The sequence below is a fragment of the Notolepis coatsorum genome (assembly GCF_963971535.1).
Source record: "Notolepis coatsorum genome assembly, chromosome: 10".
In the NCBI taxonomy this organism is placed as follows: domain Eukaryota; kingdom Metazoa; phylum Chordata; class Actinopteri; order Aulopiformes; family Paralepididae; genus Notolepis; species Notolepis coatsorum.
Genome location: NC_140174.1, coordinates 76,410,534 through 76,433,438, shown reverse-complemented (window position 1 = coordinate 76,433,438; position 22,905 = coordinate 76,410,534). Strand labels below are relative to the sequence as shown.

The following is a 22,905-nucleotide window of genomic DNA, read 5'->3' as shown; positions in this document are numbered from 1 at the left end:
AAAATGCCCTCAAAAATTGACCAAATGCCCTCGAAAATCAGTTAAGGGGGGCAAGAAAAGCCAGACAGTTTACTAATTATATATATGCTCTACAGTGCGAGCATTTCCCTCGTATTTTCCCCTAATAATATGTGTGTGCGAACCGGAAAAATCATTTACGACGAGTGAAGATTACAAAACGGCTCCGCTGTTAATAGTTCAGAAACTGGACTGAAATTCCGTTTTTGGGTGGAACGTTTGTTGCAAGGAGGGAGGGAGGCGGGGACCGCTGCGTGTTACACACAACACGGAGAAATGTCCAAGCGTCTAGCTGCTTCTGTGCGTCGTTAACGTTAACGTCAGAAGAAATTGCCCACTAAGCCCTAAATTAAGAGCGGAGCAGTATCCTAATGACTTTTATGCTTCAGTCGATAAGGTTTTGGAAATTTTGTCAACATACCCTGTGGACTGGACCCGCAAAAACACATGCGAATAATCCGAATATCACTTCAAAAGCCATGTCAGGAACAAGGGCCGTGCTTCCCAAAACACACCAACTCTCTAACGATGATCTCTGGTGATCACAATAGATACAGCTAGAGGGCGAGGCTAATCACCGACACTATTATGATTTAAATAGCTATGTAACGTTACAGTACATAGGACTATAGATGGAAATTATAGCTTCTTGCTAAATCTGGTGCACCCATCTACAGTATTTGCAAATTATTGTCAGTAGGCCTACACTGTCCTTTATAAATGAAATAAACTAACGGTGCATAAATTATGCATTACTATATTCCATCACAATAGAATATATATAGCTAGGCTACGGACATTGTGATCACTTGAAATGTGTATTTTTATTTTGTCACAATATTATTTGAAATTGTATTTATATTCAATCTTTATTTATACTCGATAATACACTGAGTAATTAAACTCATTTACAGTGCCGTCGAGATGTTACATACAAGTGTCAGTGTGTTCATAAATATAAAGACATCAGATAATCAGAATAATGGCGGCTAGGTGGTGTAGTGGGCAAGGCGCTCGCCACCAATGCAGGAGACGCTGGGTTCGAGCCCAGCTCTCCGCATTGCTATCAGCTTGGCTGGTCGTTCATACTAACACAATTGGCAGTGTTAGGGGTGGGAAAGCTGATGGGTGGGGATCGGACGTTGTGGACAGCGACTCCTACAGGTCGGTTGCTGCGCCTGCACAGCAGAATCAGGAAGCGACGGGGGCGGCGTGTCCCTCCCACGCAGACCCCCGCCGCTGAGAGATCGCGCTGTGCAGGTGAAAAGATGCGACGGCTGCTTCCTCGAGTACCGGAGGGGACACGTGATGTAAGGCTTCGTCCACATTGCAGCAGGCTTGTGGGAGGCATGGCCTAACAGCGTTCGAGACAGGGGAGGGTAGAATTGGACGATACAAAATTGGGATGAGAGAAAAATAGAAAAATGGGAGAAAAAGTAGATAAAAAAAAAGATCAGAATAATTAACACTATGATCGCCGTGAACGAGTTTACACGTCATTCCTAGCCATGCTCATTCTGCCGAAGACGCCGTAACTCGTCTTTGATGTCAATATTTCAAAAATCTGTCATCGAAATCATATTTCCTTTCCGGAGCCCTGAGACACAGTGCAAAGCTCCACTCAACTCTCTAGCGGTTCAAGAGCGCCATCTGGTGGCAGATCGCCAGCCGGAAATTAACCTTTGAACCGGTAGTGCTCATCCATATGTGGTCCGGGCACTCGCTATCGTTAGAGAGACTCCGTATTGACACAGTGAACATCGATCGGTGCAAATAACTCGAAAAAACAACATGATTTGGACGTATATACTATTATACAACCTGGAAATGGATCGGGCATTTCTCCATCCCATAATAGAAAAAATTCTGTTCCACGCTCATCTGCCAGCGGCGTGAGGAAGCCACGGTAAGATTCAGCGTTATTTTCTAACGTCTTCTATACTAACTGATCTGATGAACATATGACCCACTCTGGATGAATCATCTAACGCTGCCCACGGAATTATAAACGATCCCCCGCCCATCCGGTCATCATCAGATGATGCGTAGAAACTTCTAGAACCACGTCCAGTTGACATTTTTTATCTCGCACAGATTCCTACCAAACTGTATTTGATCAATATAATGCATTTAGGGCTATAAATCACGTTCTGAAGAAAGCTGCAGAAAACGATAAAAACATACTTATACTTTAGACCATATTTTAGTATGAATATGTGAATGAAAAAGTTTAACGTTGCTACACCCTGAACAATACATATAGGACATTGAATGGGCCATAATAATGGCAATTTAGCAATAGAATTTAAAAAGTTATAGCCCTGCAAAGAAGGGGAACTTCTCCATAGACAAATAGAGCTGGCGAGGGATGGTAAATTATGAATTTAACCCATGGCGATTAAAGTGTTAAGAGTACATTTTAAAATACATTAAAAAAAATTCAAATAATAATAAAATCTTTAAAAGAATAAAATAGCTCAAAATTAAAACAGAGGTAATAATTTAAAAACAATTACATATTGTGGTGACCTGATTGGTCATTAAGGTTCTAAACTGACCCATAGACACTAGTGTCTAGTTTCAGTGTTTCCTGCAGGGTATTCCATGATGTAGGGGTAAAAAAGCCAAAAGCAGATCTACCAAGTTCAGTACAAACTCTAGGCACTCTAAGTTTAAGCCAAAAACTGGATCGTGTACGACAGGGTCCAGTGGTCCATTCCAATAAAGAACTACCGTAATATAATTTCTGAGTTGCAGCACTTAAAAACATTAAATGGACTGTTATATCTTATTAAATTGTGGACATTTATTCATTCCCACTTATTAGACACTATTTCTGATGGTAAAATGAGCGTACAAAGCAAAATACAGAATTCTGAAATATTAAAACGGAAAAAACTGAATTTGGGAAAAAAAATTATGGAATTTGGAAAAAGAAATTAACGGAGTAAGTTCAAACAGTCTAGTATACATATAAAAAGTGAACGCATTTGCATAAATGACAAAAACGCAGGATGAGAAAAGAAAAACAAAGAAACACGGTTACATACTGAGGTAGGGAGGTTTGTAAACTTTGTAAAAAGGTTTATATAAAAAATAAAATAAAATGCATAGGATAGTGGGGTATAGATTTTCAGTGAGTTGAAGATCCTTCCATTGTTAACTGGAGCCAAAACATGTTTGTGAGAAGAGGCTGAGAATTAGGTGGATTCATGAGACAATTGTGCAAGACGAAAGATTCTTCTATTCCACGTCAACCCCTAAAACGTGCTGGGGAAACGGTTTAACTGGCTGTGCGCAGACCATCTGGTCGAACTCGCTTATCTTCTGGAGGAAGTGAACACACAGAGGAGAAGCCGGTGGGAGTGGAAGCCGGCTGGGGCTCGAGAATGAGGCAGAGACCGGGAGGGCGTGGGGTAACATTAGGGGAGGGCTAGAGGAGGGTCAAATTCAGGCAGAGAGCTGCAGCAGTCATTACATAAAAGAGGGGGTTATGTAACGCCTGTGGGTTCATGTTGAGGAACCGGGGCAGAGCTAAACACATCCAGATGTGTTGAACAGGACAGGAACCTGTACAGATACATACCCACACACGCAGAGTAAGGGGGAGGAAGAGAAAAGGAAAACAGTCTATGGAGACTGCAGCGTAATGCTGAGCCATAAGCATGAAAGGCATGCCGTAGTCTCAGCCAACCCAGTTACCCTAATTCACAGAGTGGTATAGATAGGCGTTCCGACAACTCTTCTAGGGATGAATACCAGGGGGACTACATTAATTCTCAAACCTCTAGTCTCAGATGGGAATAGCGAAGGATGGATGAAATGTTAGAATAAAGCCTGGGATCATTTGGCTACTGCTCTGGTATCTTCACCGTTTCACAGATTGAAGCCGCGTCTGCGTATGAGCCATTATATAAGATCTGAGATTTCCTGATGAGCGTTATTGTCGTTGCCTCAGAAACCAGAAATCTGTGCCCACTCGTTTCTCAATAGGGAACAATCTGTGCTCCACGGAACAAGCCTAAATAATAGGCCCGTTTTTCAAAAACCTCAATAAATGCCTTCGTCTGATGAGTCTTCAATGTTGAGTCTTCAATTTCAGAGACATTTTCTGGCTGGGATTACAGATTTAATACAAGTCTGGAAAAAGAAAAGCATGACGTAAACATTTCAGACAAAATCTTTTTCAGCAGCTACCACCACCCACCCCTGCCCTGGTACAGACGTCACAGACACACACCAGGACTGGAGCAGAGTAGCCTGGAGCACAGTGGCCTGCAGCGTAAGCACGGCAACAGATGTTGGCTTGCCACCAATCCTCTGGGTTACGGGAAACCACGTCTATAGTATAGGCCGGAGTGACGGGATTAGTAGTAAGCAATACATTGGTGCCTAAAGGAGCAGCGGCCACCAACACCAGCTGACTTAAATAATGGAGGAGCTGAGGTCTGAAGACATTACATTGTTTATAGTGTTGACTGTCAAGCACTGTAAGCTGTTAATTGGCAAGGGAGACAAAATGTCAACTGTGGAGGTGGCATTATGGTTATGTCCAGTCACACCCTACCTGCTAAGAAAACCACTTGTTTAGGAAAGGATCGAATGCCGCCACCGTGACACAGCTCACGGCGTGGTCTGTTGTGATCTCTATCCAGTTTCCACTCTCATTCCATCTGCATCGCAGCATCTACAGTCATAAGAGGATGGGGTCACAGCCCTAATGTTCTCACAGACGTTATTCAGCGCTGGGAGGCTGGATATAGGAAGAGGGAAGATGGGTGGGGAAATGAACAGGAGGCGATGTCCTCACTGAAAACTCAACGCTACGTAATTCGATATGACTTTTGCAAATAGCAATCAACAGCTTAAATATCAGGAATGTCTATTTCAATATTTTACATACAATATTTATGTGAAAACTAGCCAAATTGTTACCTAGTTTACCCTTGTTTAGAGAATATAACAGAAATATCTTCCAAAAAAAAATCCACAGCATGACTGATGTCAATATGTTTCTAAAATGCTAAACATGGCAAATATGTTGCTCAATCAAATAAACCTCTTTTACTGGTATAAGCATTTCTTAAGAGTCGCTTGTCTGCTTATTTTCCCAGGCTGGTGACGGAAGTAGCTAGAAAGTTCCACGTCTAGGTTCCGTCTCGGTTCCTCCTCGTCTCCGACGCTACTTCTTACAACGCTGTTAGTTTCCCAGCGGTAACGAGGGAAAACATTTTCTAACATTTCTATGATGAAACTGACCTATCATTATTCTAGCTCAATACCAGGAAATACAATGGATACTGACCCATCCTCTAATTATTCTCAATACCAGGAAATACAATAGACTGCCCACCCACTATGGAGGACAAAGCACACCTTTTCATGAAGAAAAATGTTCTTCACGCTTTGCTTTGACAAAAATGGGGTATGTCAAAAGTATTACAATATTGCATTGGCCAACATTATTTATCATCATGAAATAATATGGCAGTCGCTCTGCTTTAGGGGTCAAACAAACACAGCTCTGTTTAGATACTCAGATATTTAGGTCAAAGGTCCAAAGGCAACAGGATGGGCTGTAAAAATCTGTGTTCTTCTTAGCAGTCTTTGTTAATAATCTACCAAACCCTACACAGGTCAGTAAGTCCCATTAATGCCACTGACCCACCTGGCTGCCTGTTCACAGCTGTGCTCCGACTCGAACTTCCCATGGAATACATTTGTGAGTCCCCGCTAGGCCTGCCGCGATAAGCAATAAATCGATTTAATCAGCGCGATAATTAAAATGAATGCAATGATTTTGACGGGCGCGATTAATTGCTATTTGCGCGTTTGTTTTAATGAGGCGGAACCAGTACCTCTTGTCAGTCACTCTCCGTGTGGGGAGGCGGGCTGCTGCCGTTACTAGAGCACAGCACAAGAGCTCCATGGGGCAACGCCACATAGTAGGGGTGGACGGTATGGTCTAAAATTTATATCACGGTATAATTTGAAGCATAGACGGTAACGGTATATATCACGGTATCATCGTTTTTGATAAAAAAAAAAAATTTAATTTTATATAATTTTTTTTTTTATAAAATATATATATTATATAATTAGACTTGTACTGGTATTATCTGCGAGACATCGCCACCACGCAACAAGCTCCACTGTCTGTGTACTACGGCCAGGATTCTCCGGAGCTGCACCTGGACCTATACTCTAGTAGCCTCGAGCAGAGCTACGGCCAGGATTCTCCGGCGCTGCACCTGGACCCTATTGTATTGGTATTATAACGTTAGCAAGCCCTCAGCTCGAATACGCATCGAATCAGTGTTATAAGACATTGATATCATGAGCTATCTGTAGCTACTGCATATATAACGTTAATACAACGCCTCAGTGAATTATTTAGTTCAATGGGAGTGGGACATTTCGTTTTGAACGGTGAACTAATTTGCGTTAACGTGAGCTAACAGGTAGCATACACGTCTCTAGTACTAGACTTTGTGGAGCGTTTGTTGATGTCAGGAGCTATCGGTAGCTGGCCGACTAGATACCGTTCGGTTAGACAATGCCCCATCATGTATTAAACTAAAAGTGAATAGTTGACTGTAGGCTTGGGCGGTATGACGGTATTACAATATACCGGGGTATTTCGAAATACCGACGGTATTGAAAATCAATACCGTTGTCACCGTCAAAATCACAGATGCGCTTCAGCTTCTATTACAGTGAAACTGAGTTTTGAGTGTAGTGCACACACTGAGTGTAGTGCACACACGCGCCAGCAGAGGGCGAGACCAGTCTAGTGGAGCGAGTGGGTCACAACGGTCTTCACGTTTTACGGTAATGTAAAGTGCTGTGAAAATACCGTAAAGCGTTGTGACGAGAGTTGATGTGTGTTGTTGTGGAGTGGTGCGCTGGTGGAGCAAGCAAATACTCTGTCCCTTATTATATGTGAACTAAAGAGTACAAGGTTTACACAACAGCCCCCACCCGCCTTTTTATTGTATTTGTATCGTCCTGTACTATCCGCTGTCAGCTGTTTATCTCTCTGTGAGCTTGATTAATTAGCGTTAGCTCACGCTAAGTAGCGTTAGCTCTGCGGCTAATCTTAGATTACCCTGAACTAAATCAATCATATCAATGACTAGGTATTCGAGTAGTTTTCACTGCACATAGAAGTAGCCAAACAACGGGAGCATTTCTGGAGCATATGACCAAAACCCAGGCAATTTCTAGCCCTTAAGGAATCAAATAGTCTGCCATGGCTATAGGCTAAGATGCTAACGCTAAAACGGTGCGGGCTTCTACCGGTGCGGGACTACCATTCTGAGAGCTGACGATGATTTGTTTACTTGGTTACACGTAAACCCCCCCCCCGCTGATGAAAATGAACGTCATACCGTCAAATACCGTGCACCGGGGTGTTATAACATAAAGGTTTGCCGGTGTGAAAAAAAGGATACCGCCCAAGCCTAGTTGACTGGGTCATTTAGTAACGGTAGCTAAGCTAACGTTAGCTCAGGGAGACGCCGACAGCTCCCGTGTCCCGTCCCACTAGACTACTAGACCCGTGTTTACATGCGTGCGGTAGGGGCTGGCACGCCCACTGCGCGAAGCCTCCTAAATAACTTTTTCCAGTTCGCACATATCTATTATCTATGACTAATTCTATCTATTTTTAGGGGCAAATGCGAGTGAAATAGTCGCGCTGTGGTTACATGACGTCATTGCTATTTTAGAGCTGCACTACCGGTTACACGGTATACTCAAAATCCATACCGTAGAGCAAATTCATACCGTTTATACCGTATACCGTTTATACCGTCCACCCCTACCACATAGCTTAACTACATTTCTCAATAGCGTTGCTCCTTTTAACCAAGTAGCGTTCTTTGTAGTGTAGCTATTTTTAGACCCAAGTAGTTACTCGCTACTGCCCGGAGAAACTGGTCTGCTAAATAAAGATTAAAGATCTAGCGTTGACGCTATCCAATGCTATCAACATTAGCTAAATAGCTAACAAACGAAATACAATGTATAGCATAGCTACAACACACAATGACGTTAATACAATTGCATGCATCATTGTTTACAATGAACGGGTGGGGCTAGTCAAAGGACTGGACACGGGGTCAAGTTAAACATGAATTAATTTATTATAACCGGTAGTTTCGAGTCGTGCCTACGCACCACAGGGCTATTCTATACGGCTTTGACGCTTCCTCATCGTTGATTGCCTGTAGTAGCTGCATCTAACGTTAGTAGCTAACGTTAAAACTAACCTAAAGTTAGTTTGTTGACCAACAATCTCAACATTTGTTTTATCATTAGCTCAAAAACACAGAACCGGACGAGACAAGTTGTCCGCTCAATACGTTCTGCTAGGATAATAACAATACTTCCGCTCCGGACCGGTCGGTGGGTTTCAAAATAAGTCTAAAACACCGGAAAAGACGTTTATTTTGTACAGCATTTTCCTCCACGAGTACATCATGTGCTCGATCTGGATTATTTTTGCCCATCCCTAGTTTATCCTGTGCTGAAGTCTCCATTCCAATAGAGATAGTATATATTTGTGTTTATTTGATTATTGTTTCACTGCCTTTTTATTTATTACGTTTCCACAGTTTTTTCCTCATACTTTATTAACATTTTGTACATGGTGGTACCGCAAGGTACATTAATAATACATGTACATGTTAAAAGGATGACACAAAATGCCAGACAGAGGGCTTGTTTCCAGTTTCAATTTGTTTTATAATAAACAATCAAACTGAGCATTTTTTTATTTAGGATATTTAAAATGTCTTTAAAAGGTTTATTGCACTTTGAAACTGTTTCCTTGCATTATTATGCTATTATTATATTAGTATAAAAAAAAAAAAAAAATTTAATTGAAAACTTTTGGGAAATACATTTCTCAAAAATAAGAATTCTCAAAACCGCAATAATATCGCTTATCGCAATAATTTTATGGGACAATTAATCGCCCAGCAAAATGTGTTATCGTGACAGGCCTAGTAGTCCCTGCTGAGGTAACCCAACCAGGCAGCACAAGAAAATACAAAATGCACACCTTCTGCATTACGCCCACTCCCCCCGCCTCCACACACACACACCTTCCTGGTTTCAGTTGAAATCAAAACATTCAGCTGCTCCGTGGGCACTTGCTCGCTCTGCAGATAAACAGAACGTTCTGCTGCGGCCTTGACCCAGGCAGGAAGAAGCACTGTATGAACAGAGCTTGTTACTTTGAATCCATTTGAGCCCATGTTTTCTCCACAGGATGGTAACGTCCACACAGCTACACATGCACTCTAAACTAGCGACACACCTGCCCCTCCCTGGAGTTTGCCCCCATCACTACAGAGGGGGGGATGAGGGAGTTCTAATTGTCATTTGCACCTGCTAACCATAGCAGCAGGTCAGCTCGGACTGGTAGAGGGAAGTCGGGGGCTTTTTTCATGACATCTGGGGGACCTTTTTTTTTTTTTACGAATGTAACTAATAATAAGTTATCTTCAGTCATATTAAGAAAATAACATCAACACTTGCCCATCTAGTAGGCCTAATATGCAGTCTTCAATAAGTAACAGATTGGGAACATCACGTTTGACTAGCAACTCATCCCACAAAGAAGGCCATGGGCAAATCCTCACAATAAAAGTTGCTGCTGGAGATAAAAGGTATAAAAGTTGCTGCTGGAGATAAAAGGTACAAAGGTATATATGAATGACATTGTGAATAACCGTCCTGAGTCTCAGTAGTTCATATTGAAGATCAGCCAGTATAATCCATTTATGTTATGGATTACATTTGAGGAGACAGTGTTACTTACATTTTGACATGTCGCTGTTCAATGTCCACCCGGGCCAGCTCCTCCTCCTCCAGGTCAGAGTCCCCCCCAGAACTACTCTCTGTCACGTCCGAGTCAAAGGCGCTCTCGGCCGAGTGCAGGTTGGCCGTACCGCTCAGGTACAGCCTCTCCAGCTCAGAGGGCATGGAGCCACTTTTCAGGAAGCGACCTAGGCTGTCCCTGCCGCCTGAGGAGGAGTGGCGACCGGTCTTCCATGTGGCTGTGGGGATCATTGTATCGGGTTTGCGGTTACCAGCCGGCAGTCGGCTAAGAGCCGAGTCCAAGAAGCCGCCCAACTGCTGCTGGATGTGGCGCTCCACCTGCTTGGCCTGCACCACCTGGAGACGTTTGCGCAGGCGCCGCAGACGGCCTTCGATCTCTCCCTGGCGGCTGCTGTTCAGTAGGGTACGCTCCCTCACCTGAGCATCAAGGCTGTCTAAGGAGGAAGAGGATGTGGATAGAGGAGGGGGCTGAGGTGCAGGTGAGCAAGCCGGTGAGCCCTGCCGGCTGCTACTCGGTCTCTCCCCATCGGTTGCACCTGGCTGACTTGCAGCTGTGTCTGAATTAGGCTCCTCTAAGTTCACCTGTCCGTCAGACTGAGCGTTGCCATGGGCAAAGGGGGAAGGTGCAGCAGACTGGACCGATGGTGGTTCAAGGTTGTTGCCATCTGTGTTTCGAGAAACCCCAGAGGAATGCTTTTGCTTAAGAGTTCCTTTCACCGGGACATGGGTGGACAAGGTGCCCATCAAGGCCTGTGAGTCCAAGGGCAGGTTGTGGGGTTGCGAGTCTGTGGTGGTGGTGGTGGCAGCAGGAGGCTTGCCACCATTCATTGCCAACACGCAGCCAGAGCCAGGCATGGTAGCCAGTTTCTTGGCCAGGCCATTGACAGGCACCATGGGCTGGCCGCCGCCGTTGGTGTTACCACTCATGAGGCTTCTCAGCTGGCCTCCGGAGAGTTCTATGGTCTGCCTCTTCCTCAGCAGGAAGTCTCCACCGCCGTTGAGGAGGGAGCTGGGCAGGATTCCGTGGCTTTTAAGCACAGACTGTTTGATGAGGACACCTTGCAGTTTGATCGACTCCTTAGTTGTGGGAACAGGCGTCACATCAGAGCATAGGTAAGACGCCACCAGTGGCTGGAGCTTGCCCAGGGCAGAAGCCTGGGCGGCGGTGTCAGCTTGCTGCTGCTGCTGGGGCTGCTGCTCCTGGTTGCCACCGCAGAAGTCAAGAGGGCACTCTTCGGAGGCGGCCTTGCGCTTAGCAGAGCCGCTGCTGTGGATGAGGATGTTGCTGGCGTTTCCGTTGTTCTCCGCACTGCCCGGTGAGAGACTGGAGGACGGGGCGGCCAGTTTGAAGCGGATGTGGTGAGCTTCGGCTGGGGCGTCGGTGAGAGCGGGCGCCATCGCAGCCATGCAGTGCAGAGGGACGGGCACCACGGCCTGCTCCACACCACCCGCTTACTGCCCCGCCAGAGGACAGCCTGGTGGACGAGAGGGAGGGGACATGAGATAAAAAGGTCAAACTAAGTACACTACAGGACAACTCAAACTCAAGGAGATTAAATAACGTACAGCTCCTTGTGGGAAAGTGTCAGGTTGTACCAAATTATGAATCCCAAAATATTGAAAAAGTACCAAACTCAGTCTGGTCCAGGGATGAACACACAAAATAATGAATAGATTCTTCACAGATGACCTTAAGACTGTAAAAAAAAAAATGAAAGAAAAAAGCATTCTCACTCAGCTGAATAAGTCAAAGTGTGTACAACAATGGGACAGATGTGATTAACTATACTCTTAAAATTCACGTTCAAGGCCAAAATATAATTCAATTCATGCCCTCTCCAAAAAAGCCATACCTTCCTGAATGTGAAGTGGAGAATTACAGAAAATCAACAGACGGGCACTCTGTAAAACCTATACATTGAAGGATGCAGTTGGAATCCTAAAACTGCAGTGTCTTTAAGCCTGGATAGTCAGTGGAAAATTACAAACCCAGGCCAAGAGTAAATGAGCCTATTTGAAACCAACAACAAAGAAAATGCACTATTGATAAGTCAACAAGTCACTACTAAAGCTTTATGTTGCATCAAACACATGGACGTACAAATAGTGACCTAAAGTGATTGCCTTCGACTTGATAATCTAGTTCAAAGCCTAATCTAATGAACTGGTGACTCACTGACATTTTGTTGACCTACTGGCTGCCATCATCACTAAAAATGATACTGCAACAGCACCAGGCAAAACATTGCATGAGTAGAACTGTATGTGACGATCCGATTCAGTCGAGCTTCCCAGCCACAGACGTATCAAATACAATTTTGATTCAACAATAAGCACAAAACAATCAACACATGTCTTTGAATGACATCTTGTTGGGACTTTTATCAATAAATATGAAGGAATTAATGGAGGTGCAATGACCTTGGGGAGTGGGGTGCTGAAGCTATAGGAATGGGTGGGTGACAGCAGGCACCATAGATAAATCCCAGGCCAATAAATAATTCCTACTACACACAACACACCCATGCTTGTGTGAACAAGTTGGCCATCGACATTTTCTCACATGGATGATGGCTCCTCCTCAAAAGAATGAAATGAATTCAAGGCTAGTTGGACAATCGGAAAACAAGCAAACCCAATGCAAATTATTCAAACCCAAGTGCCCTACATGTGCCCTGCTAAGTGTGCAACAGGGTTTCACATAGGGCGTGTAAGCAGGTGGATTTAGGCCCAGCATTAGTCCAAAGCACATGATGTCACCCTGCCTAGTTTCAGATGTATAGCCTACACAGGAAACACTTATTCTGCAGCATGCTCTCCCAGGATGGGGCTTATATTAGCTCACAATTTACAAACACGGTATAATATGCAATGATGATAATTATGACCTAATCCACTGGGAAACAGTTTACTAGGTTATCATGTCACCCAAAAATAATTTGATTGCACATCCAGTTCATATCGAATCAAGGACCTCTACTGCCAAATAAACCAAGTGATAGAAAGCGGCCTGCTTCTCGCCGTATCATCTGTCAGCCCAGATGAATGGGGGGCTCAGTATTCAGCCGCAGTTTCTAGTCAGCGCGCACTACGCCATGTTGGTATTTCCGAAGGAGATTATGCAATGCAATTCATCCACATAAAACCGCCCATTACACTTCATCAAATACAATGAATCACATCAAAGATACCCGAATTGAATAAGCAATAACGAAAAATAGCCACATCACCTAATAGGTATACACGGTCAATTTATATTGTAACGTTCGCTAAATCAACAGACTACATTAGCTACGCGTGCGAAGAAAAAAAATGCCACATCTAACCTTTAGCGGAACGCAAGCCCCAAAATGTCCCCTGCTGTTTACATTAATGTTTGTAAATGTATGTCCATGTCCTCTAGTCCTACATGGCTGTATGACAGCGACACTTCACGAGCGGTGCCCTCTCGGTAGCGTTCACTTATTGACATAATAAACATGCCGAATATTCATGTGCCAACATTAGCCAGCCTTGTTTTGTGAGTTACGGCGAGTCGTTCGCCATTTGGACTGGATTCATGCGATCCAAAAAGACCAAAGGACAATAATATCATCCAACCCATGTCCCCAACACTGCGTCTGTGTCTCCACAGTGAGCTGGTGGAGCTGCTGCTGCCACACAGCGGTAGTTAGCATGCAGGGCTAGGAGAACAACTGCAGCACCGTCCAGCCTCCGACGTACATGGCATCCGTTTCAGCGGCACACAATCTTAGAACGTGCGAGCAGTTTTCTTTCGCTTTCGGGGACTTGTACGTTTTTAGTTAACAACGCTAGCCATGTACGTTGACAAACTAAAATGTAATCACTCTTAAAAGTATGCCAGTTCCGACGCTGGTTTGAACGCTCAATAGCTCAAACCCAATGCACCGTGTAGAACGTTGCGGGCATTAAACATAATACTTAACGCGGGGCGACGGACTGGTGAAACAAGACAAGCTGCCGCGTTATTATCGTAAAGGATCACAACTTATTTTAATCAGGGCGTCAAGAGAGCTATTGCAGAGTGCAGACATGATAGGCGTTGCAAATAGATCTCGGGAGGAAACTGAATACGCAATTCACCCGATGGCAAACTTATGCTTAGAGTGATTTGTCCTCGGCCCGGTAAAAACCTGTAAACGGACAATCTTACTAGTAGGTGCTGGCAGACACGTCAAAACGCCGAGAAGTTGGGCAGTAAAAGCTCGCCAGTTCTGCTAGCTGGCTAACAAAGAAAAAGGAGGAACCTACCACGTGACGAGGTTGCACTATCCGAGGGAATTTCGGCAACAATCCCCCGCAGTTTTAAAGGAAATGAAGAGTATAATCACAAAAGCACGGCTCGGTCCGATCACCCAGCCATTCGTTAAACCCCCCGAAATGCAAACAGTTTATGAAAAGACCCCAATTTAAAGAGCCGCTTGGATTCGTTCCGGAATCAGGCAAATGGGCGAATCACCGAACTACACCTTGCTTCGCCAGCTAGCGCGCTACGGCTAAAGCTCGCCTCGCTAGTCGCTGCTGCTACAGCGAATAGAAGGCAAGGCCGGAAAACGGTCACTTCTAATCCAAAATATCTCAAATATAAACGTAACGTTATTTCACAACAATCCTTTTGTAAAGAAAGTCCACTTCTCAATGAGCGAAGGCGGTTCAGACGCCAGCTTTCCGCGAGCCTTTTTCTCGTTTTAGGGGAGAGACGCTCAGAAAATGGCGGCTTAGCTCCTCTCCCTCGGATTTGAGTCTGACAAACATAGAAGTGGTGTGCGTGTGTGTGTGTGTGTGCGTGCGATGCTTGCTGGTAGGCGGGAGACGTTTCTCATACTCGCCACTAGAGTAAAGGGCAGATAAGAAACAACATAAAAAGGCTCAAAGAGAAGATGCCACAGGAGGGCACTGTCTTCCTAACTGATAATAGTAACGACCGCGTCTGCAAATCTCTTATCAAGTTATGTTATGGGAAGAAGGTAACACTAGTCCCAGACATAAACACGAATATCCAGGTAGTGGTTATACATCGGATACGATGCCACGGTGAGAGTAGTTTGTTTCCTTTTAGAATGAACGTTAAACACATACACACATGTGCCATCATGGTGGGATAATTGAGTATTCCTATGTGTAGACTACAAAATCATTCATGCATTACCGACCAGGGCTTAATCTGATGAATACACTAATAATAAGTCATAAGAACACCAAATAATTCAACCTGTAGGGACGCTATACGCTCCACGTGTTCCTTGTTTCTATTAGGGATCATAAGACACAACCCCCAAGGGGAAATGAAGAGGGGGGGGGTGAACTGGATTGTCCACCATTACACCGACTGGGATACAGACAATGGCCACTAGACGGAGCTCCTACATAAATAATTGTAAACATGTAAAGCTTGTCTGAAAAAAAAATATATATGAACTGCCATTGCTCTCCTATCCTTGAGTGAAAAGCAGATGTTGAATTACACCAAATCCGTATTCATTATTATATTCAGCCACAAACTATTACCATCATAAAAATGATGTTATAAAATAAATTAAATAGCAGGTGATTATCATTAAATGACAACATTGGCCAATGAGCTGTGGTATTGCACTGTATTGGTTGGCAAAACATGTTAAAATACTATAATAATAATAATAATAATCATCATCATCATCATCATCATCATCATCATCATCATCATCATAATAATCATAATAATAATAATAACTCGGATTCATATAGCACTTTTCTAGAACTTGCTTACTGAATAAAGCAGCCCTAACAGTAGCTGGTATACCCAACCTCTACTGTGCTCAACTGCATAGTATGAGTTTGGGTGAAAATACCGTAGGCCAACCTAAAGACATGATATTACTTGTAATAAATTATACTACCTTGGTCGCGCCAATGGCACAAAGTTGGTACCTTGAAAATGTCGATATCTTTTATTGATCATTTGGAAAGTGCAATGTTGATAATACAACCAGAACCTGCAGATTCCTCCTGAGCAACGTCAGAAGGATCTGCCTCTTCCTGACAAAAGAAGCCACTCAACTCCTCGTGCACTCAACAGTCATGTCTTGCCTCGACTACTGCAATACACTGCTTGCTGGTCTACCAACCACTGCCACCAAGCCACTTCAACTCATTCAGAATGCAGCGGCCCGCCTGATCTCCAACCTACCAAAGTCAGCCCATGTTACCCCACTCCTTAGCGAGCTGCACTGGCTCCCCATCGCCACAAGAATACGCTTAAAGGTCCTCGACAGCGAAGGGAACGGCTCCCGCCTACCTCCGGTCAATGGTCTCTAACTACACACCCTCAAGATCCCTCCACTCTACATCTTCTGGCCGCCGCAGACCCACTCCTATCCCAGCTCTGGAAGGGTCATCAAAGAGAAGCCAGCTATTCTCTGTCCTTGCTCCACAATGGCTGGAACAAACTTCCCACCAGTTAAGACAGCCGAAACCCGACCAATCTTTCGCCGTTGACTAAAAACACACTTCAATCAATATCTGAAATGAAGAAAAAAAAGAAACCTAACCTTCGTACCGTCTTCTACTATCATGTACTCTTCCACTAAACAATCGTCCTTGTCTATATTACTACCTACTATACTAATATGTCTCTACTCTACTACTATGCACTCACTCAACACTGTTTGATAGGGATGGCACCAGGGGAGGAAATTAGGCCACTTTACTCGCCAAATGCGAGTATTTTTTACATTTGGCGAGTGATTCATGAAGAGCACTCGCCAGTCTGGCGAGTACTAGTAATTACAAAACAAAACAAAAAAATCATTCTGCAATCTGCTGATTCGCTCACTGGCACAAGCCGAACTCTGACTCCCCCCTTGATTCTTCCCATTTGCGCCTCATAATAATCCGACCATAACCAATGAACATCATCGTTGTACAGATGCACTCTAAGATCCTCCAATGAACACTCGTTTTCTAGAAGATGTCGCGCATCTAGGGGAAGTGGACAGACCACTGCGCGCAGACCTACAAACTCCTGTCACCGGCTTGACAACGTAGACACACTTAGACAAAAACACATTGTGGATGAAAATAATTGCATGTAGAGTCGTCGCTTTCGGATATCAGTGCGGTCTGACATGGGGACGAACAACAGCACACGACGTTCTCCTTCGAGTCGGATGAGAATGACAAGTGGACGTGACTCGTGAGGCTAACCAGCATTAGCCGGCTAGCTACCTAGCATCAAGCTACCATAACGCGCATTCAACATAGTGGACTATACTGAGCGGCTTTGCTTAAATGCAGCCGAGTGACATTTTATTATTACCGGGTTTCCCCCCATATCACCACTCGCCCATATGCCCTTCACAACGGTGATGTTGTCATACTTGGCATTCAGAATACACCTGCTGAACCCCTAGCGTTGTCATGAGATTCGGTTCCAATGTATTGTCATCATACAGCACAAGTACAGTACAACCAGAATACGTTTGGTATCCAACCAGAGTGCAAATGTAACAAGTCAAGTTCAAGTTGTTTTATTTAGCTATTACATTACAGTGAAATGCTTGGTTCTTTCACTGCCCAGCCCAGTCCAACCTAGACCAGCCCAACCCAGTCCAACCCAACCCAGTCCAACCTAGACCAGCCCAACCCAGTCCAACCCAACCCAGTCCAACCTAGACCAGCACAACCCAGTCCAACCCAACCCAGTCCAACCTAGACCAGCCCAACCCAGTCCAACCTAGACCAGCCCAACCCAGTCCAACCCAACCTAGACCAGCCCAACCCAGACCAGCCCAACCCAGTCCAACCCAGTCCAACCTAGACCAGCCCAACCTAGACCAGCCCAACCCAGTCCAACCTAGACCAGCCCAACCCAGTCCAACCTAGACCAGCCCAGTATCTTTCACTGCCTAGTTCAGCCCAACCCAGTCCAGCCCAGCATCTTTCACGGCCCAGTTCAGCCCAACCCAGTCCAGAATAGTTCCCTCTTTCATGTTAATATGTGATATCCTAATATTTTGAAGAGTAGAGACAGTGTGATTAATACATGTATGCTAATATTGTGGAGAGTAGAGACACTTATTAATGTTTTATGCTAATAAATATTTTAAAGAGTAGAGACACGGTGTGATTATTATTACTATGATTGAAAATCAATTTAGACGAAGACATACAAAGAAGTAATTATCACAATTAGCGATTTATTTTTGGCTGGTAAAAAAAATCATCTACTCGCCAGTTGGCTGGTAAGCCAAAAAGTTAGTTTCCTCCCCTGGATGGCACCGATCCGATACTGGTCAAATTCACAGGATCAAATAAGGGAAAAACAGTAAGTATTTTCCGATCGGATACATGCCGTAAAGTGTGCCATCACATGAACAGTAGTAGCGCGACAACAACGTTAGTGTTAGCTAAACGCGAGTCAACTTGCAGCACACCGCGATCATGTCAGCTGTGTGGAGTTATTTTAAGCTCAAAGAAGAAAAAGGCAAAACAGCCAGGTGGTGTTATGTTAATGCATGTGTCTGGGAAGCGTGAACACTTTAGGCAACCAACATGCCCTTCCACGTTGCTCTGAATTGCTCTGATTGGCCTACATGTGACTACATGTGTTGTTGTAGCCACCGGGTAAATCGCGATTTTTTATTAGTTTGTCATGACAAACCAATTACATAATCCAACATATGTGTAAAGGCACAACATATATATTTTTTAATGATTCGTTACGGCGCAATCAATACTTCCATGGGTTCGGGACCTCCATGTTTTGGGGGTATTCATCAGAAAAATCGGATCCGGGATTCGGCTCCCATCAGTCGGGCAAGAAGTGAACTGCAGGTTTTCAGCCTCTCTCCTCTCTCCTGGAGCTTAAGGGGGAGCCGCGCTCGACCAATCAGAGAAACGCGGAAGGCGCTCGGCCAATCAGAGAAACGCGGAAGCGCATGTTGGTTGCCGAAAGTGTTCACGCGTCTGGGAAAGTCTGGGTACACTTTACGAAAGTCGATGCCGACAACGCACGTTGCCACAAGTGCAATAAAACATTTGCAAGTAAGGGTGGCAATACAAGTAATGTGTCAAAACATCTGGCGCATCGGCCAGAGGTAAGAGGAATCTAACGTTATTTCCAGCTCGATTGTCCATTTATTTCATTGCAATCCATCTGATCAACGTATGGTGTCTTACTAAAGAAAGCCGTTACTGACAATCAAGGAATCATAAACGAATGTAGGTTTCCAACGCTTGGCCTCGCTTCATGTCGCCAAACCAGCATTTTATCTCCGACACGGCTATCCCAAATAAGTACAGGCAAGTGTGCAAGTTTATTTCTAAATGTTGTTTCTTTTTCAAATGTAGCCATGAGTAAAGACCCTAACCCTATCAAAACAGCAGTCAAAGTGTAATTTTCAGCACTACGTTTGTTTACCAATGATTTTAAAAGGACAGGAAGCAGTCATGAAATCGATGTGGTCTTATTAACTAAAATATTTTAACAAAATAAAAAAGCAGCAGCACTATTGCATAACTGAGTCATGTATGCTATGCATTTCTTCCTTTAGGAGAGTAGGACATTTGTTTCACAGTTTTAGCATGATGTTTTATAGATGGCTAGGTTAAACACAGGTTTTTGAGCGGGGAGCGCAGTATCGGATGGGTATCGGTATCGGCAGATACTCAAGGCTGCGATATCGGTATCAGACATGAAAAAGTGGTATCGTGCCATCCCTACGGTCTGATGAACATTGTTATTCAGTAGTGTTGTCACAATACCAACATTTTGACTTTGATACCGATATCAGCCTAAGTAAGTACTAATTCTAAAATACCACGCCAAAAACCTAAAATATCAGGAAAAGTAATGGAATATATTATTAGATGATACAATTATTTAATTAATATTTTGACGCTGTTGAAACGTAAATAATAAAATTATTAGCACATTTACACAATGCTGCGGTCACAAACCGGTTACGAAAAGTACTACCTACTTACTGGTCACAGGACTCTTCAATAACGTTTTTGAACGGTAATCCATTTTGTGAATACATTTGTTGAAACAACATCTTTGGTGGCAGATAGCTCCTGCTATCTTAATGTTAGCAAGCTAAGCATGCATAGTGTGACCTGTGTAACGTTAAGTAACTTGTGTTCTGCTGGGGAAGACCATTCATCACTGCATACAACTTGGCTTAATCCAAATGTCCCTTCAGAAACGTTGTATTATGAAATAAGACATTCGGGATGTCTGACTATTTCCCTATGCCTTGGTACACTTCAGCCGACACTGCCGACATGCCCACTACACAAAGCGTGTGCTCTCACACTCTCTCTCTCACTCACACACACAGCTCCGGTCACGTGTTCACTCTATCTATCTATCTTGTACCCTTCCTGCTGACTTGTCGTACAGAACTTGTAAGTCACTTTGGATAAAAGCACCAGTTAAATGACTAAATGTAAAAATTAGGGCTATCAAAGTTAATGCTTTAACTTGAGATTAATTTAAATTATTTAAAGCATTCAAATAAATTAATATAGATTCATCTATGGAGTGAAAAATCTTCAACGTTCTGAACTTTCAGCAGCATATTTTCTTGTTCTTCGACTCATGCACCTTTTTGAAAATCATCTGACATGAAGATGGAACACATTTTTGTTGTTAATATGATTTATATTACTGGTAGTTCATACAAGACATTATCGTCCTCGGCTCTAAGCCAATCTGCACTTTAACATAGGCCTGGGTTGTTTTTATTTCTGTTAGCACCGCGGATATAAGAAAGAGGTCTAGCTGAGTCAATGTTGATGGTTTTGTTGAACATTTGTATTTCACAGGAGAGAAACTGTATTCAAAGAAAGCTATTAAAATAGTCTTTGAATCTAAATATACTTTCTTTGTGTCGATTTTACATTAATTACATGATTTTACTCAAGTAAATATCTGTTACAAGCTTCGGTCTTAACACATCCCACGCCGGAAATGGCTTACGACGTGTTTCAAGTTCATGCGAATTCTGCCAATCCACGGCATACAACGTTATTGAGATCATATTTAATTTTTTCGCCATGTTATTCATAATTCCCTCACGGAGCCTCTCTGATGCAGTGGAAGCATGCACAACTCTGCAACGCTTCAATACTGCCCCCTGGTGGATGATCGGCGAGTTGCCAAACCGGAAATGGACGAGTCGATCTCGGTGCATCTTGGAAATGCGTCCGGCACTCGCATATTGTCGCGGGACTCAAGACACACACCGTGTATATGGATCGCTGCCATAACTCAATAATCGACATGATTTGGGCTGTTATTATTATTATACAAACCGGAAATGGATCAACTCGATCGCCGTCAAATAAGTGGGATCTTTTTGCTCCAGTCTCACCGGCCAACGGTAAGAGGACACTGACGTCATTTTCAGCGCATTTGTTTATAATTATCCATGCAAACTGCTCCGATCAATATATCACCCATACTACATAAAGCATTTACCGACGATCGGTATACATTATGCTTCATCATGTGTGAAGGAAAGGGGGGGGGGGGGGGGGGTCGTTTATAATTCCTTGATCGTCAGTAACGGCTTTATTTACTATGGCTTGATACGTTGATCAGATGGTTTGCAGTGAAATGAATAAACAATCGGGCTGAAAATAACGTTACTGTCCTCTTACCGTTCGCCGATGAGACTGGAGGAGAAAGATCCCAATTATTTGACGCCGATCTCCTACATTCATTTCCGGTTTGTATGGCACAATAAACGCCAAAATCATATCGATTATTGCGTATGGCAGCGATCCATATGCACTATAGTGTTAGTCTGTAGTCCCGTAGCAAGATATTACTGCCGGAGGAATTTCCTCGACGCACCGATCACAACATCCGGTTTGGGAGTGTAACTCGCCCGACCATCCACCAGGCGGCGGTATTGAGGCGTTGCAGTCTCATTCCGGGTCCCGCTGGAGCACCGGAGGTTGGCTGGATGAATTATGAATGCCATGGCGAAAAAATTAAATATTGATCTCAAAAACGCTGTACAGCGTTGTTGGCGTTCAACGCATGGCGGGCAATAACACTGTACAGCGTTTTTGGCGTCCAAAGTGTTAAGTAGAAAAATGCTATTTTAATCTAGATTAATTACAGAAAATTGTGAGATTAATTATAATCTTTTCCTCAAACTGAACTACACAATCTGACACGTGATTATTGCATTTGCACTGCAGGTGACCTGCCAAAATGAGGGTTCTTATGTGTTTCCCTAATTTAAGTTACCTGCTGGTCACTTGCATGGCCAGTCACCTGCAAATGCAATCACGTGTCAGAATGCGTAGGTTTGAGAAAAGCCATAATGCAAACAGTGATGGGATAGACAAATGACAGACTGAACTTTGCTCCATCGGCACGACCAAGGTAGTGTCATATAGGGGTGGGACTAGGGCTGCAACGATTAGTCGACATAATCGACGACGTCGATTATAAAAAATCGTTGACGAGAAATTGTTGCGTCGATTAGTCATAAAAAAAAGAAATAAAAAAAGAAATTAATTTAATTTTTTTTTTTTTTTGTGCACTACCTATCTTTGTGAGAGTGGCTTCTCAGGGTTCCAGACAACATCATAACATGCTGATCCCATAGCAAATTTTGGACATTGAAAACATTGTTCCCCTGCAGGAGATGATGATCAGACTAGACACACAATACATTACACACGCACTCCTCTCACTCACACACAGCGATCAGAGTAAGACACACACATGCACACTCCTCTCACTCACACAAAGCGATCAGAGTAAGACAAACACACACATACACACTCCTCTCACTCACACACAGCGATCAGAGTAAGACACACACACATTCACACTCCTCTCTCTCACACACAGCGATCAGAGTAAGACACACACACATTCACACTCCTCTCACTCACACACAGCGATCAGAGTAAGACACACACACATACACAAATTACACAGTACACACCTCTCACTCACACAGCGATCAGAGTAAGACACACACACAAATTACACAGTACACACACTCGTCT

The 22,905-nt window shown here is 43.7% G+C and overlaps 1 protein-coding gene across 2 annotated transcripts in view; it reads right to left on the bottom strand.

The window, feature by feature from the left end:
• Positions 1–22,905, bottom strand: part of LOC311236122 (KAT8 regulatory NSL complex subunit 1-like) — a 216,273-nt gene that overhangs the window by 166,723 nt on the left and 26,645 nt on the right. The window contains exons 1-2 of one of the 2 annotated variants that reach the window (XM_084323737.1): positions 14,140–14,614; positions 9,848–11,342 (exon numbers count right to left, since the gene is read on the bottom strand). In XM_084323737.1, the coding sequence (XP_084179863.1) occupies positions 9,848–11,274 (1,427 nt within the window). In that variant the 5' untranslated portion in view covers positions 11,275–11,342; positions 14,140–14,614. Of the gene's footprint in view, positions 1–9,847; positions 11,343–14,139; positions 14,615–22,905 lie in introns of those variants that run through there. The other variant, XM_084323738.1, reaches the window with a different exon arrangement.